General features: G+C 48.8%; 1 protein-coding gene across 2 annotated transcripts in view; it reads right to left on the bottom strand.

Annotated features, from left to right (window-relative positions):
• The window catches only part of ESRRB (estrogen related receptor beta), a 115,662-nt gene extending 101,101 nt beyond the window's left edge, over positions 1–14,561 (bottom strand). For both annotated transcript variants that reach the window (XM_006157066.2, XM_006157067.2), the window contains exon 1: positions 14,471–14,561. In XM_006157066.2, the coding sequence (XP_006157128.1) occupies positions 14,471–14,520 (50 nt within the window). In that variant the 5' untranslated portion in view covers positions 14,521–14,561. The remainder of the gene's footprint in view (positions 1–14,470) is intronic.
• Between the last annotated feature and the right edge of the window lie 12 nt (positions 14,562–14,573).

The following is a 14,573-nucleotide window of genomic DNA, read 5'->3' as shown; positions in this document are numbered from 1 at the left end:
CCTGTTGATCAACTTAATTTTTTTTTTTTTAAGTTTATTTATTTACTTCATCCATGAGCAAGTGAGAAAGAGACCTCATCTCCAATAGGGTCCCAACACCAAGATCTACTCTCAGTCCCAGGCAGCCCCAGATCTTGGGCACACGTATGCCCAGTGTACACAGGAGGCCTCCTGACTTAAAACCAGAACCTTCCCATGTGGGTCAGACTTAGAGCATCCTGTTTTACCATTGCATCACCATTCAGCTTCTGTTTATCAACCTGATTTTTTAATTGCCAGAGGGAGAGTAAACTCACCAGAGAGAGATGGGGGAAGAGGAAGAAGGAGACAGTACCCCCCAATATGGCATAGCCATTTCCCCTCTCTTCTATTTCTCCATCCTGTTGGGATTTGGGACACACGCACACACACACACACACACACACACACACAAGTGGAATGTTCCTCCAGCCACATGGCTGGAATTCCCATATGGTTGACCACGTGGGATCCAGTTGCCTTAACCACTCAACCACAGAGCTGGTCCTCAACTTTTCATCTTTACAGCAGCCCAGCAAGGAAGAGCCCTGCAGCTGAGGAATCTGAAGCACAGAGAGTGTAAGTCATTGATCTAGGGTCACAGAGCTGGGGAGTGATGGAGCCAGGCAATGGTGTGGTAATAAATGTTTAACAACTGGCCAGGGAGGGGGCTCATTTGTAGCATTTGCCAATTTCCATGGTGTGCAGAGGCCAATTTCAAGCTCCCAAGGTGACCTCACTGAATGCAGAGCAGGGCAGAGATGGCAGCTGCACCACGGCACAGTACTCTCACCACACAGCACGGGGATGTAGACTTCCTGCCGAACACATAGCACCACGAGGACCCTCTTAGGGAGCGATAGGTTGCTGCACTTATCACCTGTGTTTTAAGATCACTTCTCTATTCATGCTGGAGCTCATGCCCACACCCCACACACGTGTCAGTGAGAGAGAGAAATAGGAGCACCCTCCACAGGGATCGGTCACACACCACAATCCCCCTGCTTCATCCTCTAGCACCCCAGATCCTGAGCACTTGCAAGTGCCCGGCATGTTTCAGGGCGACTGGGTGGAGATCCGAACCACAGTCACCTCGTGGGACCCAGCTTCCTCTTCTTTTTCTTTCTTTCCTTCCTTCCTTCCTTTCTTTCTTTCTTTCTTTCTTTCTTTCTTTCTTTCTTTCTTTCTTTCTTTCTTTCTTTCTTTCTTTCTTTCTTTTTTTATTTTTAGAGAGACATTTTTACTATGGGGACATGCATTTTCAGGAAAGATATTTCTTTCTTTCTTTCTTTTTTATTTTTAGAGAGACATTTTTACTATGGGGACATGCATTCTCAGGAAAGATAGAGAGAGAAAGTAAATCACCCTCCAAGGGGGATGGCCACACCACAATCTTTTCTCCTCTATTCTCCTCTCAGGACTTTGGGCATACACGCACATGCGCTCAGCATTTTTTTCTAGCGGTCAGGCCCAGGATTAAGCCAAGCACTCAGCCATATGGCATTTAGCCACCTCAACCACAGTGCCACCAGCCGGCCCTTTTCTTTTTCTATTTCTTTCTTTCATTAAAGAGAAAAAGACAGGCACCTCCGATAGGATCTCACCATACCAGGATCCTCCTCACAGCCTCCCAGCCAGCCTGGATGGCAGGCGTGCCTGGCACACTCAGGATAACCTGGATCCCAACCCTTGCCTTCCACGTGGCTCTAGCATTATACAGTGGCACCCCGTGGACTGCAGCATTGCAGCTGGGCCCTGGCCACTTATCCCAGGTTACTTTTCATCCTCCCACTTAGATCCCCTAGGGTTCCCCTTTACCCGCTTCCAATCTCCCTAGGCTAGCTCAATCAGCATTTATTAAGCACATACTATGTGCCAAGTGCTAGTCTAGGCACTAGGGTCACAAGAGATGAACTTGGTCTAGGGACATAGAGCCTGGTGGAAAAAGGTGAACAGAGTCAAAACAACAGATGGTCCTCCAGCGAGGGGCACGGGCCAGAGAATAGCTGCAAGGAGAGAGAGATCAATTTCCCCAGGATGGATCACAGAGGGCTTCATACAGAGGATACCTCGGCAGGGTTTTAAAGGATAAATATAAGGTCACCAGGCAGACCAGAGTGGGGGAAGCCACCTAGGAAAGACTAGATCTGAGGCATGTATTCAGGTAAAAGTTTTCCAGACATAGGAGGGGACTGGAGAATGAAGAGAGAGGGGGAAGAAATGAAATTATGCTCCACACCTTGGCTGGGGGCCCTGCGTTGAGGGAGAGAGCAGTAATGGGGGCATGGAGAGGGACAGGTTTGGAGCACACTGCAGCAGGTAGATTTGCACGCACTGTGGGAAGGATCTGCAGGAATCCAAGCTGGGTGCCAGAGCCAGACACTGGGATACAGATTTGGGCGTGGTTGTGGATGAGGGATGGCAGGTGGGAATGAGGGCATCAGATGGGGGCAAATACAGGCTGAGGAGAGGGGATCTGTCTTCAAAATAGGCTTATGGCAGCCTTAGAGGGAGGCATGAAGGGAGTCAGCCATCGGGAGGCTCCAAGGGCTGGCCTTGGGCCTTTGGAGAATGAGGTCAGGAAGACCAACAGTTCCATTCTGCAGCCTTCCCTGTGCCGGTGATAAGACTGAAAGCTGAACTGGGGTGGCATAATGTGGGGCTAGAAAAGGACTAATCCACTGTCCATATTTTTCAGCCCCAAGACATGGGGCCCAATTTTCCCCTCCCACCTCTACCTTAAACTTGGCCCATGTGTTGGATTCCATCTGCCAAGGACTGTCCTCAAGGCTGGGGAAACCAAAGTTCTAGACATACACACGGTGGTTAGAAGTGCAGGCGCACAGAATGGCGTGGTGCAAATCCCTGCTTCATGGGCCGTGTGACCTTGGGCAAGTGACTGAACATCTGTTTCTTCACCTGTGGGACAGAATGGTAGCAGTATCTACTTCCCAGAGTTGTGAAAGAGAGAGGAGTTCGCACATGGAATAACCTGAGGACAAAGCCACCGCACTAAGTGCTCAGTGTCAGTCAGGCCCACCGTAACCATCACTACGACAATCATCCACCTCTGGCCCTACAGTTTATTTTCAGCTCTCTCATCCTCCCTAAAAACTTTTCCTCTGGAAAATCCTAAAATGACTCCCAGAGAGCCAGCTTGAAGAAGAGAATCCGAACACCAGAGTTTGGAAATGGTGTAGGGTGTGTTGCTTCTGTATACTTGGCAGCTGGAGGAGCCTGTCTGGAGGTCAGGCAAGCTACGGAGGCAGTGAGTGTGCGGTGTGCATGTGTGTGGGTGTGTGCATGTGTTGGGGTGGGAGTAGCATACCACGTTAAGAGGCAGTTGCAGGGCTCAGGGCATGAAGCATGCATTGGCTCTGAAACCAGCACTGCTTTCCAAAGCAGAGTCAAGATTGCACTCCCCTTGGGAGCTCACACTCAGGATTCTCCACACCCTTCCCACCCTGACAAGGCTGTGTTACAGGACTGTCACCCATGGAGTGCAGTGCCAGAGAGGGCCTGCAGGGGGCTCTAGAGCTCTTCTATTTCCCATACCCTGGGCTGCGAGGGTACCAAGCTTAAAACAATGGTTGAGTATTACTAGAGTTTTGCCAAGATGCTGCTCAGAGGAGTGAGCAAAGAGAAGCTGGAGTCGGTTGATAGCCTCTTGATGATCTTCAATTCATCTACTGCTCCCACCTGGCTCTGTCTCAGGTTTGGGCCCCTAATCCTCCTGCTCCACCACCTGACTCCACCAGCTGACACTGATCGGATGGCTTCCCCAACAGCCTTGGGACCCATCTCCAAAGAGTCAGTCTCGTGTTTTTGTGTGGGGAGGCTCTGGCCCCCAAGGTGAGCAAGGATAGCTTTTGAATGCTGGGATCCCGGGTTCCAGCAGTCCAGCTCTCCTGCTTGTCAGGGAAACCTCGCCTAGAGATAGGTTGCCCATAAGGCTGGTCTTACTCTGTGCCTCCCTAAGGCAAAGTTCAACAACCTGGTGCTACATCAGGAGACTGCAGCTGGCAAGTTCTTTTGCCAACGTGCAGCTCTAGCAATATACCTGAGTGACAGAAATCACTTCTAACACTAACTTCTAAGGATGTGGCCAGTCTAACAAATTAATATTGGCAAAAAATTAAAGATGGTCACTTACAAAACAACTTCAAGACCAGCAGGTGGTGCAGAGGCTAAAGAGACTAAATCTTATGTAGACCACTGCGTGGTTTGAGTCCTAGACCCAATGGCTTGAGAAACACACCCAGTGAGTGTGCGAACATGTGTGCCTAAAATCCTGAGAGAGTGGAGGAGAAGGGATTGCAGTATGGCCATCCCCTGGGGGGGTGTTCCCACTTACTTTTTTCTCTCTCTCTCCATCTCTCTCTCTAGTGAGCACTCTATAGCAAAGACCAAAGAAAAAAGTTTGAAAAAAAAAGTAAACACATAATATTTCTTTTGGGCTTTCTTAAAAGCAGAAAATATAAAGGAAATGTGTCTCTTAACCTGATTTATGTAAAAGAGTCATGGGTAGGGATGCCAGATTTAGCAAATACTGTGTGGGATTTATATATACTTTAAAATTATTCATTACTATCTAAAACTCAAGTTTAATGGGGTATCCTGTATTTTATTGGGCAATTCCAACCACAAGTCCAAGAATACAATTCATTCAGAGGGAACTTTCTTATTTGTAATCCTCATCTCAAATTGTAATTCCCTTTCTAATCCCCTTGTGTTACATACAGAAATCGAATCCTCTAGATTGCATTAAATAATCAGTTCAAGCACCCAGTCTCACTGCTGCCAGGACTCTCACCATGAAGTTTTGGGCAAAAAATAAAAAAGTAACTCCCAAAGTTAACAGTAAGAAAGCACGGAACATCTAATGCACACCTACTATGTGCCTGGCACTTGTGAATTACCTCAGTTAATCGTCCTAACAATCCTGGGAGGCAGATAATAGTGGAGACTGAAAAGGAAATACACACTCTCATTTCTATAGTTCTTACAATGGCATGTAAATTTCTGTTCAATTACTTCCTGGGTAAACAAGGGGAAGAAACCAAGAAGGACTCCATCCCATCAACAAATGCGCTTTTTCATAATGCAATGCCAGGTCGGTTGCTATTTGGTTATATGCCACGTATACAGGAAACTGTCTTCATGTCAATGAATTACCACTGGTGTGGAGTGCGGGGTTGTAGCAGAGAAGTGGGTAAGAGACCTTAACAGTCGTTGGTAAGTTGGCCTTACAACTGAGGAAGACGCGTTCTGCCTCAGGATAATAACAGTTCGTTTGCTGTGAATAAAGGCACACTCAGAGAGCCATTCCCGAACACTCGGTGACAATGACACACAGATTCCAAATGTTCTCTGTAAGAAAAAACACCCTTACTCTAATCCTTCTTAAACTCAACAAGACTGATTGGTTTTTATTATTCATGAATTAATTTTTTACTCAGGGTCCAACAAGGGAATTGAAGCTATAAAATTTCTCACCGATTGAGGGGGGGGAAAGCAGATCTCCACCTGAGCAGCACAAACTCTCGCTTGCATTCCTCGGGAGTGGAATGTTTTGTTTGTTAAAACAGTTAATAATCAATTAATAATCCAAAGCTTTGGTGGTTTTGCTTTTGTTTTGTTTTTCTTCCTGAGGAAAAAAATTGTGTACGAATTTTAAGGTTGGGGAAAAAAAAAAATATATATATATATGTACACACACACACACACACACCAGCAGTCGTGGGACCCTGGTAAATCAGGTAGAGCAGAGCTGTATCCTGGTTCCAAAGAACACATACACAAAAAGGAAATAAGAGAAAATAACAGAAGCATTGCCGGATGCCGAAGAGCACAGGCTGCGGGTAAGCAGGGTTCAGGCCTGGGAGTTGGCATAAAGAGTCACAGAGAAACGGTTGGGATCTCGAGGGATCAGCACCCTGAAGACCTCTCTGGAATCTCTGCCTCCAGGGCAGAAGTCAAGGTACCCAGGAGCAGCGGCCCACGCGCATGGCCTCCTAGAAGTCGAACGGCCAAGAAGCTGATCAAGGGTGGAGAGGTGACTTTGTCTCTCTGCACGCAGCCCTCTTCCCAGATATTTACGTGAGCCAAGTCATAACCCACCTTGTCCTCTGTGTGCCTTTGGTTTGCAAACTGCTCCTGAAGAAGTGACCAGAGGAACCAAAGGACAGAGGGCACTGAGTGGCAGAGAGCAGAGCACGGGCCAGAGAAACTGCTGGATGAGGGGTCAGCCTTGGCCCAGCGTGCTCTACCAGAAACACTTCTCCCGTCTTCTTTCAAAGGCAACACATCCAGCCTTTCTCGGGGGGGCCATGCGTTTAACACCGCAGTCTCCTTTATCATCTGTTCAGATCCAGAGACCAGGCAGTTCTTGCTCCTGAAGGAATTCAGACATGCAAACCTGAAGCCTTTCATGTTTACGAGTGCACAAAGGTATTTATTTTGGGGGCAAGACATGGTCACCCTCGTCCAGTTACTATGGTAAGACTGGCTAAGAGGACCGCTTTGCACCTTTTTGGAGGAAAAAGTGCAATCTGTTTTGACTGCCATCACAATGATTAGAACCAACATATTATCGTTATTATTTCTGTAAAATCAGTGTTCTTTCTGCCACAGCTTGTTAGCGTGACTGTGTAGGTAGACACAATGTCAACACACCCAAGAGACAAGTGACAAAGAGCGAGGCTAAAAGGAAAAGGATAAATACCTCACTCTGCATGCTGAAGGGCTGTTCCACCATCAAAAGGGAATGTTTTCTGCTGATCGATTAGGAAGGCAAAAACAAAAGCATATGCCAGCCGTTTACTCAGCATCGCCAAGATCCCCAACCAGGACTCGGGGCTCTAGGCAGTGAAGAGAGGGCAGCGATTTCAAAACCGGTTCCGAATAGAGTTTAGTTCCTCCCCGTGCCTTCACTCACCCCTCCAGCCCCTACCATCCCAGTCCTCGGGTAATAGACACTGCCAACCTGGAGCCTGCCTGGAAACAGCAGCCCTTGACCCTCCTTTTTTCAACCAAAGCATGTGGGTAGGCCGGCGACAGTGGGTAAAGGTACTCACGTCTGAATTCGAACGGAGTGGCCAGTAACAAGCAGACTTTGGGATTTCATCTCATTGTGCTCAGCACCTCCAAACAGCTCACACACCGTTTCACTCATGCACACACATTCAGACCCACACGTATCTACTTCTTCCTCCGAAACACACAGCCGGGAGGGATAAAGGACAAGGGCACACTACAGTAAGTGGGAATGAAAACAGAGAGGAAAAACATAAGCGAAGACAAAGGAAAATGCTGAGAAAATCACATCTAAAATATCACCCTTCATACTCACTAGCCTTCTCTACAGCGTTTCCTTACAACTGTATCTCCTGGTTCTTTGCCCTTCAGAAACCAAGACTACATGGAGAAGTCAGGGGTGCTCAATGCCCCTTTCCCAGGTATCTTTTTAAAAGCAGATGCCAGGTAAAAATACCAAACACAAATCTAAGTACACACAATAAGCCTTTTGAAACAAATTCACAAAGAGAATAAAGCAGAAAGACTCATTTGTGAACTCAGGTTCATTTAAGCGATGAAAAATAAAGTCACATTAAAGTCGGACAACGTTTGAGGTTTTGAAACTCAGTTTCCTCGATAAAGGAAAAAGCTCGACTCCGATTGGGCGTGCCGCATCTGTACAGTTTTAAATGCGGTGTCTTAGTAAACAGCAATGGTCAGGCATGAAGCTGAATGCAGCTGTAATTGGTAAGAGAGGACCCTGAAATAGTTTTAAATGAAAATTGATCACATTTGAAACCAGAAGATAAAAACAAAACCTTGTTGGAGTTTGTTTAACTGCCTTTTGACCTCTGAATGAAATGACATTGAGAAATAAAGTAACATTTTTTAGAAAATCATTCCCAGAAAAGGTTCAACCTCGGGGATGCTGAATGACAATATTGAATAGAATATTTTAAAGTCCTGAGGAACAAAGAAGAGAAATTTAAAAAAAAAAAAAAAAAGAAGAAGAGAGGAAAAAAGGAAACTTTTTAAATGGCAAAATGTTTATGGGTTAAAAAGCACAGCAAAATGAAGATGAAAAAATTATATCTAACCCCCAGTAAAACTTTTGTTTTATCTTCATACAATTTTAACTGATGCTCAGGCAATCCTGAATTTAAGACTTTAGCTGATAATTTCCCCCCACCTTGTCTGATTCCACACTGGAAGTCCCATGGGCAGATTAACCAGTATGATTTTCCTTGATTTAAGAAAACATTTGACCCTTAAAGCTACAGCCTGTCAATAGCTATTTCCAGGGAGAGAAGGGGAAATCGGGAACCTAGAACAGAATGACCCAAATGCTCCTTTGAGTGTGGCCATCTGTTATCCCAGAGAAGGGCAGGACTCCCTTCTCTCTCCCTCTCGGGGTCTGTCCCTGCCCTAACCAGGCCAGAAAACAGGAGGCTCGAAAAAAAGACTAAAACCTTCTGGGCTATGGGGACAAGCAGCCGGCAGGTCCCTCTGCATTCTTTTTCATACTATGAACACACCAGCCCCAAGCACAGCAGTCCTTTCTGAAATGTGGCCACAGCCTGACTTCAGCCTGGGCCAGGGGGACAGTAGGCAGCTGGGCTGTGTTTAAATAGCACAGTCCCCTGCCCATTGTCACCCCATTTTAAAGGGGATACCTACTATGACACACTCTCACGGATTTGTACGCACAGACTCTCCATGGTGGAAACTCTCTTAGGGGGTGAATGCAGCTTTTGATGTTTCCGGGTTCAGAAAGCTCCTCTATAACTGGGGCTTTAACAGCATCACAACAGGGCCAACACTCCCCCCAGGTGTTACTTATAAGTCAAGGTGTTAAGATTCTTTCTGATCTTAATCTTAATCTTAATCAATACCAAAAGCACCCTAGCTCTGCACACGCTTAGGAAGGGGAGCAAAGACCCCACAGCCCTAGTGTCTCTGGGATGGCTAGCTGGGGGTCTGCTCCTGGGAACAAATTGAGCCTGTGTTCTTCAATGACTGACCTCCTCCAACATCTCTGAGCGAGACTTCCAGCACTGCCCAGCTCTGCAGAGCACCGGCTCCCAGCCTAGGAGCTGGCATGCAGTCACTTCCCACACACAGGCTGATGAGATGGGTGAATACAAGCCCCGGCTGGCAGGGTCCCAGGAGCACCAACGCCAGTCCTGATGTGTCCCTGTTAGAGTCCTGCTTCCCCTAGTACAGCCCTCAGAGCCACAGGGATGATCAGCACACGCCTGCAGTCTTCTATCATGTCCTCCCACAGTGGCTGGGGAAGTGAGAGAGGCTGCCCCAGCAGGCTGCCACACAGGGTCACAATGCGTGTCACAAAAGGCGAGGGTCACTAGTCCAGTGTCCAATGGAAGAAAGAACCTCCCCCAGTCACTTCCCTGGCAACCTCTCCGAGGAAGGTGTCTAGTCCCAGGACAGCGCTGCCGTTTTCCATGAGAGATCAGCAGCCTCCCTGGTGGTAGAGACAGGCTGGCCCAGCGAGGGTTAATCTGCCTGGCCGACCATCACAGGGGTCACCGTGACATGCGGAGAAGTTGAGCATCCCAGTCCCCCAGAGCTGGTCTGCTAATTACATTTGCAATTATAAACACCACAACCTCCCTGCACAGGGACTTGGCCACAACAGTGACAGGGCAACCAGGAGATAATCTCACCCCAGGCCACCCCAGCCATACCAGGGGACATCAGAGACAGCCAAAGCCTATGGACCCCTCCTTCAAGGAACAACCCCACCTATGACCATTCCCCAGAGGTCTGAGGCTTCTGGGACTCAGAAAGGGGAAACTCACTAGAAATGAAGCCCCTTCAAGGGTCACCAGCAAGTATACGCTGAAAAGATCTTTGATTTATGCTTAGAAATCAGTAAACGGCCCCAAGGCCGAACAGGCAGGGTGCTCAGGAAGCCTCCAGGCTCAGATTTGTCTAGTTCCAGCCCATCCTCAACTTGTACCTTCACAATTTCCTGGGGCCTTCCTGCAGACCCTGAGCTCATAGCCCCCTCTTCAGTCCGTGCACTTCTCAGGGACTACAATGACTGGTGTCCTCCACACAAATAAAGGTGCTGTTAAGATCTTTTCTGATTTTAATCCTGGTCAGGACAGAAAAGCACCTGAGCTAGATAGATCCATCCAAGAGCCCTCTAGCCGAGCTGGGATCCCCCATAGTAACATTCGGTAAGAGCCACCGAACCCCAAGACAGAAGCTCTCAGGGAGCTGTGAGAAGTCCTTGCTAGCTCTGGGCAGAGCTCCTGAGTAAGCAGGAAGAGCACTTCAAGGGTCCCACTTTGGAGAGGGCTGGACAGAGACCCCCTGATGGCTGGTGGGTATGGGAGGGCATTCGAGTAGGGATGCTTGGGCTTTGCTTTGAAGGGGTGGATAATGGTTTAAACATCTGCTAGCCTTTCCCTTACAAGTGGAACCACAAGGAATTTTAAGCATTTTGAGGAAGTCACTTGAGTTTCTAAGGAGAAAATTTCCAGAGGGGCACAGCACAGAGCCATGTCAAAGGCACCGTCACTTGCCTACCTACCGGCGTCTGCATTTTCCCTCCTGAATCCCACTCACTCACTTGGCCAACTCCTTCCTTTGGCCTGCTAGATTTAACTGCAGATCTTTCAGAAGAAACACGGTGTTTCACAGAAGACTGGAGAAAGAGACAAACTTTTCCAATGAATACAGATGATACCTGAAAACCAGTTGGCAAAATGTCCAGTTATCAGGAACACGAATCCATGAATGGGATGTAGACAGGATAAAGTTACAAGAATCCCCTGAGCCAGGGCCAGGGGCACCCGAGACAGCAGGGTGTGACATGAAATCTTTATCACAGCTACCTCCCTTGAAGTGTTTTCTCCGAAAGTCTCCTCTGTCCCTCTTCTCTTGGACTAAATGGAATATTTATTGATTACTCCAAATCAATAGAATGAAAAGGTTCCTGTTTGGTGGGTTGGGTTGTTTCTTCATGACTTTTTTTTTTTTTTAAAGAAATACATCTTTTCATATGTCCTCGTTATTAATAAAATAGATTATTTCTAAAATGAAGAGCTGGGAAAATAATATACTCTAAGAGGAAATTTCCAGTAATGTTAGGATCTCACTGAGCTGGAAAGGGCCCCGGCGAGCACCAGGGCCTCTGGTGTTGCCCTGCTGATTCTCCCAGTTTATTTCTCACAGACAGATCAGCTACTGCCTTCTATCGCCCATCCTCCTCCAGGCAGCCCACACCTCCAAAAGGGTGGCGGGCACAGAAGGGTTTATGTCCTGGAGCCCCTCCCTTAAAAAAATCAAGACTAATGTCCTCACTCTGATTTATTTTTAAATGTACCATTAAAAATTAATTCCCCCTTTGTTTTTCTCTGGGTCACTGACTCTGAATTACCATGTGGCATTTTTCCTACGTGTGAACCCACATATTTTACCTTCAGGACAGTTTGTTCTTTGTTTCTTTAACAACAGCAAAGTGGCCATCAGACGGTGGGTAAGGCAGCCCTCCCAGCCCTCGAGGGTATGTGCCGCGAATCTCCAGCCGGTCTGGGCAGGGGCCCATTTGTACATAGGCACATGCCAGTGCGCACTCTCACTCCCACTCCAGCTGATTAGATATGTACATAAAATATTGATTAGAGAGGGTAATGGAGTCACCTACAGGATTGGTTACAGGAAAATGAAAACGAAGGAGAGAAAGGTAGAAGACACGTATGTATCTGTGTGTGCGTTCATTTCTCACCTGGGAGAGCGAGAGTGACACCAACGCATTAACAAATGCTCCCTGTGTGTGAGCCAGCGAGAGGGCGGGCTGGAGAGTTCTTTCTCTCTGAACTCCAATCCCTGTGCCCTTGGGTTTTCTCAAGTCTGGGAAGGTCAACTAATCCACAAGGTAAAAACCGTGTGTGCAGAGCACACAAACCCACGGGCTCCGAGAGAACAACAGCGTTGTAATGACCAGATTCATTCTACGGTCCTTCCAGCAAACCAAAGAACACAGTCTTCTGCTTTGCTCGAAAGCTATGTCACAAGGCCCTGGGGCAGAGGTCAGAAATTTGCCTCCCCCAGACACCAGGCTCTGACCTCCACCACCCATCCTCGGACACAGTGTACCCTTGAACCATTGCAAATGTGAACCCGCTCCTGGAAGCACATGGCTGTGTGTGTGTGTGGGGGGGGGCAGCACACCAATGCGTGGGGTGGCTGCCCAGCAGATCCTGTTCTTGAGAAATGGCATCTCACAGGGATGCCGAGTTCCTCAGTGGCAACAGCAGGTGTATTTTTTTTTTTTTTTTTTGGCTTTTCCTGCACCTTGTGGAATGAGAAGCTAAGCAGCGGGAGGGTGGGAGATCCAAACCATCTTCCAGCTGCATTTCTAAATGACTCCCACTTCAAACCCTCCGGGATACCCAGGGCCTCAGCACCTCCGTTCCCCTTTGCTGCCTTCCTGACTTGCCCTCTTTGGCCATATTTCTGCTCACACTCAAGCTGGGGTTGCCGTCAAGGTGGATGAAGTACCAGTGGCTCAACCCTCCATCTCGCCTTGCTTTTCTGGTCAACATAATCAAAGCATGCGCTTCCTTCACATGTTCATATTTATTGACTGACTTGAGCCAGGGACAAATACATAGATATTTTGAGCTCAACTAAAGAAGTCACCTCTGGAGAGAGGAAGCCTAAATAATTTAAGCATCCAATATTTGTCCTCCTTGGTCATTTTATGTGAGCAAGTGCCCCACAAACACCAAACACTGTCCACAGCCTCACCTACAACCCCCTCCCTAGGAGGAGCCTGGCAGCACTCCCACCCACCACCCACCAGCCCCGGAAGCTGGGATCCCTGTAACCTTTAAAGAGAATGAAAGTCACTTTCCAAGTTCAATCCATTATAATTAAGGATTCCCCCCCTTCCTCAGCCCCATAGCCTTCTTCCTTTTGCTTTCCATTGCTCTAAATTCTGCGAGCATTTAAAGGACCCTCTGCCTGGGGAGATCCTAAACCTAGAACCAGAAAGGTCACCGCGGAGGCTGGGACAGTCGGGTCATCAGCTAGAGCCCCTGCTGAGAAGTTTCCTCCTTTCTCCCGCGGAGGTGGAAGAAGTCGGGTTTGAACCCCCTCCGCGTGCAAAGTATTTATTTTACGGACGTCGTTGTGGTTTGAGGGGGAAGGAGGGTATAAAAATGAAAGGATGAGGGAACCAAAGAAACGCTGACTTTGATAGTTTAGTTAGCTTTAGCGGAAAAAATAAGGAGGGAGAGCACAAAGTTTCGCAGGAAAACTGGTGTTTTCCTTTTATTATTATTATTTTTTTAAGCCTTCCGAGGGACCGCTCGGCACGCGCGCACACACAGACGCCGGGACGCCCGCCCCGGGTGCGGTGGGACTCAGAGCGCCAAGGTGTGGGGACAGGTGGGGCGGCGACAGCGGAGGGAGCTGGAAGGGAAAGGGCGGGTGGCCAGAAGGGAACCTGGGAGAGCCCAGACAGGAAGAGCGAGGCTACCACTCATCGCTTGGGAGCCTCAGTCTCTCTCCCACCCTGCGAACTCCGCCCGCTGCCCCGCGGCTGGACACCTGCTGTTCTTGGGAATCGGGTCCTACAGTACCAGCCTCCTCCCCAACCCATGCCTCTGGGACAACCCTGGGTCTGACGCCGGGCGCAAAGCCGCCCCAGGCAGGCAAACCGTGCCACTCCGTGCCGCCGGGCGCAACCTCCCTGAAAGCCGCGAACTAACTTTGCCTCTAATAGTACGAGGCCGGGTGCCCTCAACACCTGGCGGGATGCGGTCTTCCCTCGCGGGGCGAGCGAAACCCAGGGCACACTCGCTGTGCAGCTGGCACCCCCTGGGGAGCCCTGGGTCCGCCGCCCCGGGGGCGCACCCTCGGGGCACCCCACTGGGACAACCCGGCGAGCGCAGCACCGGCCGCCTGCAGTGCCGGATTTGCCGCCGCACGTTCGATTTTCTCAGCCTTGCCCGGATTATTTTTGGTCCCCAGGATGGAAATAATGAAATCAAAGCGCCTGCAGGGACGCTTTCTCAGACGGGACAGGACATCCTTGCAACCGCATTCCTACACCTGTTCCGGGCTTCCGTCTCCCTTCGCGCTCCAATCCACAAAACTCAACTGTTTTCTCATCGCCGAGCAAGATCAAAGCGAGAAAGGAGAAAAAAGTGAATGAGAAATCGCGACTTTTACCTAAAAGTGAGGGTTTCTCAGAGGCGGTGTGGGAAAAGTTAGAGGCGGGTTAACATCCGAGAAAGAAACCCAGAAAGTGTGCGCCTCCTCCCCTCTTCACTAACGTCCCCCAAGTGTCCCGAGGTCCCTGCCACTTCAAGAATATGTAGAAGAGAAACTGCGACACCCAGGACAGAGGCAGCTGGACTGGCTGAAGGACAGCTAGAGCGAGAAGCAGGGCACCTACTGGTTGTGGTAGCCGAGGGGGTCCGGGATGCAGAGTTCGGACGCGTCCATCAGTCTCGTTTGAGCATTCCCAGTTGGTAGAGAAGGCGGCGGGGAAAGCCAGC

The sequence above is a fragment of the Tupaia chinensis genome, unplaced genomic scaffold, assembly GCF_000334495.1.
Source record: "Tupaia chinensis unplaced genomic scaffold, TupChi_1.0 Scaffold000528_1, whole genome shotgun sequence".
NCBI classification, from domain to species: Eukaryota; Metazoa; Chordata; class Mammalia; order Scandentia; family Tupaiidae; genus Tupaia; species Tupaia belangeri.
The sequence above is the reverse complement of the archived record's forward strand: the minus strand, read 5'-3'. Positions and strand labels throughout refer to the sequence as shown.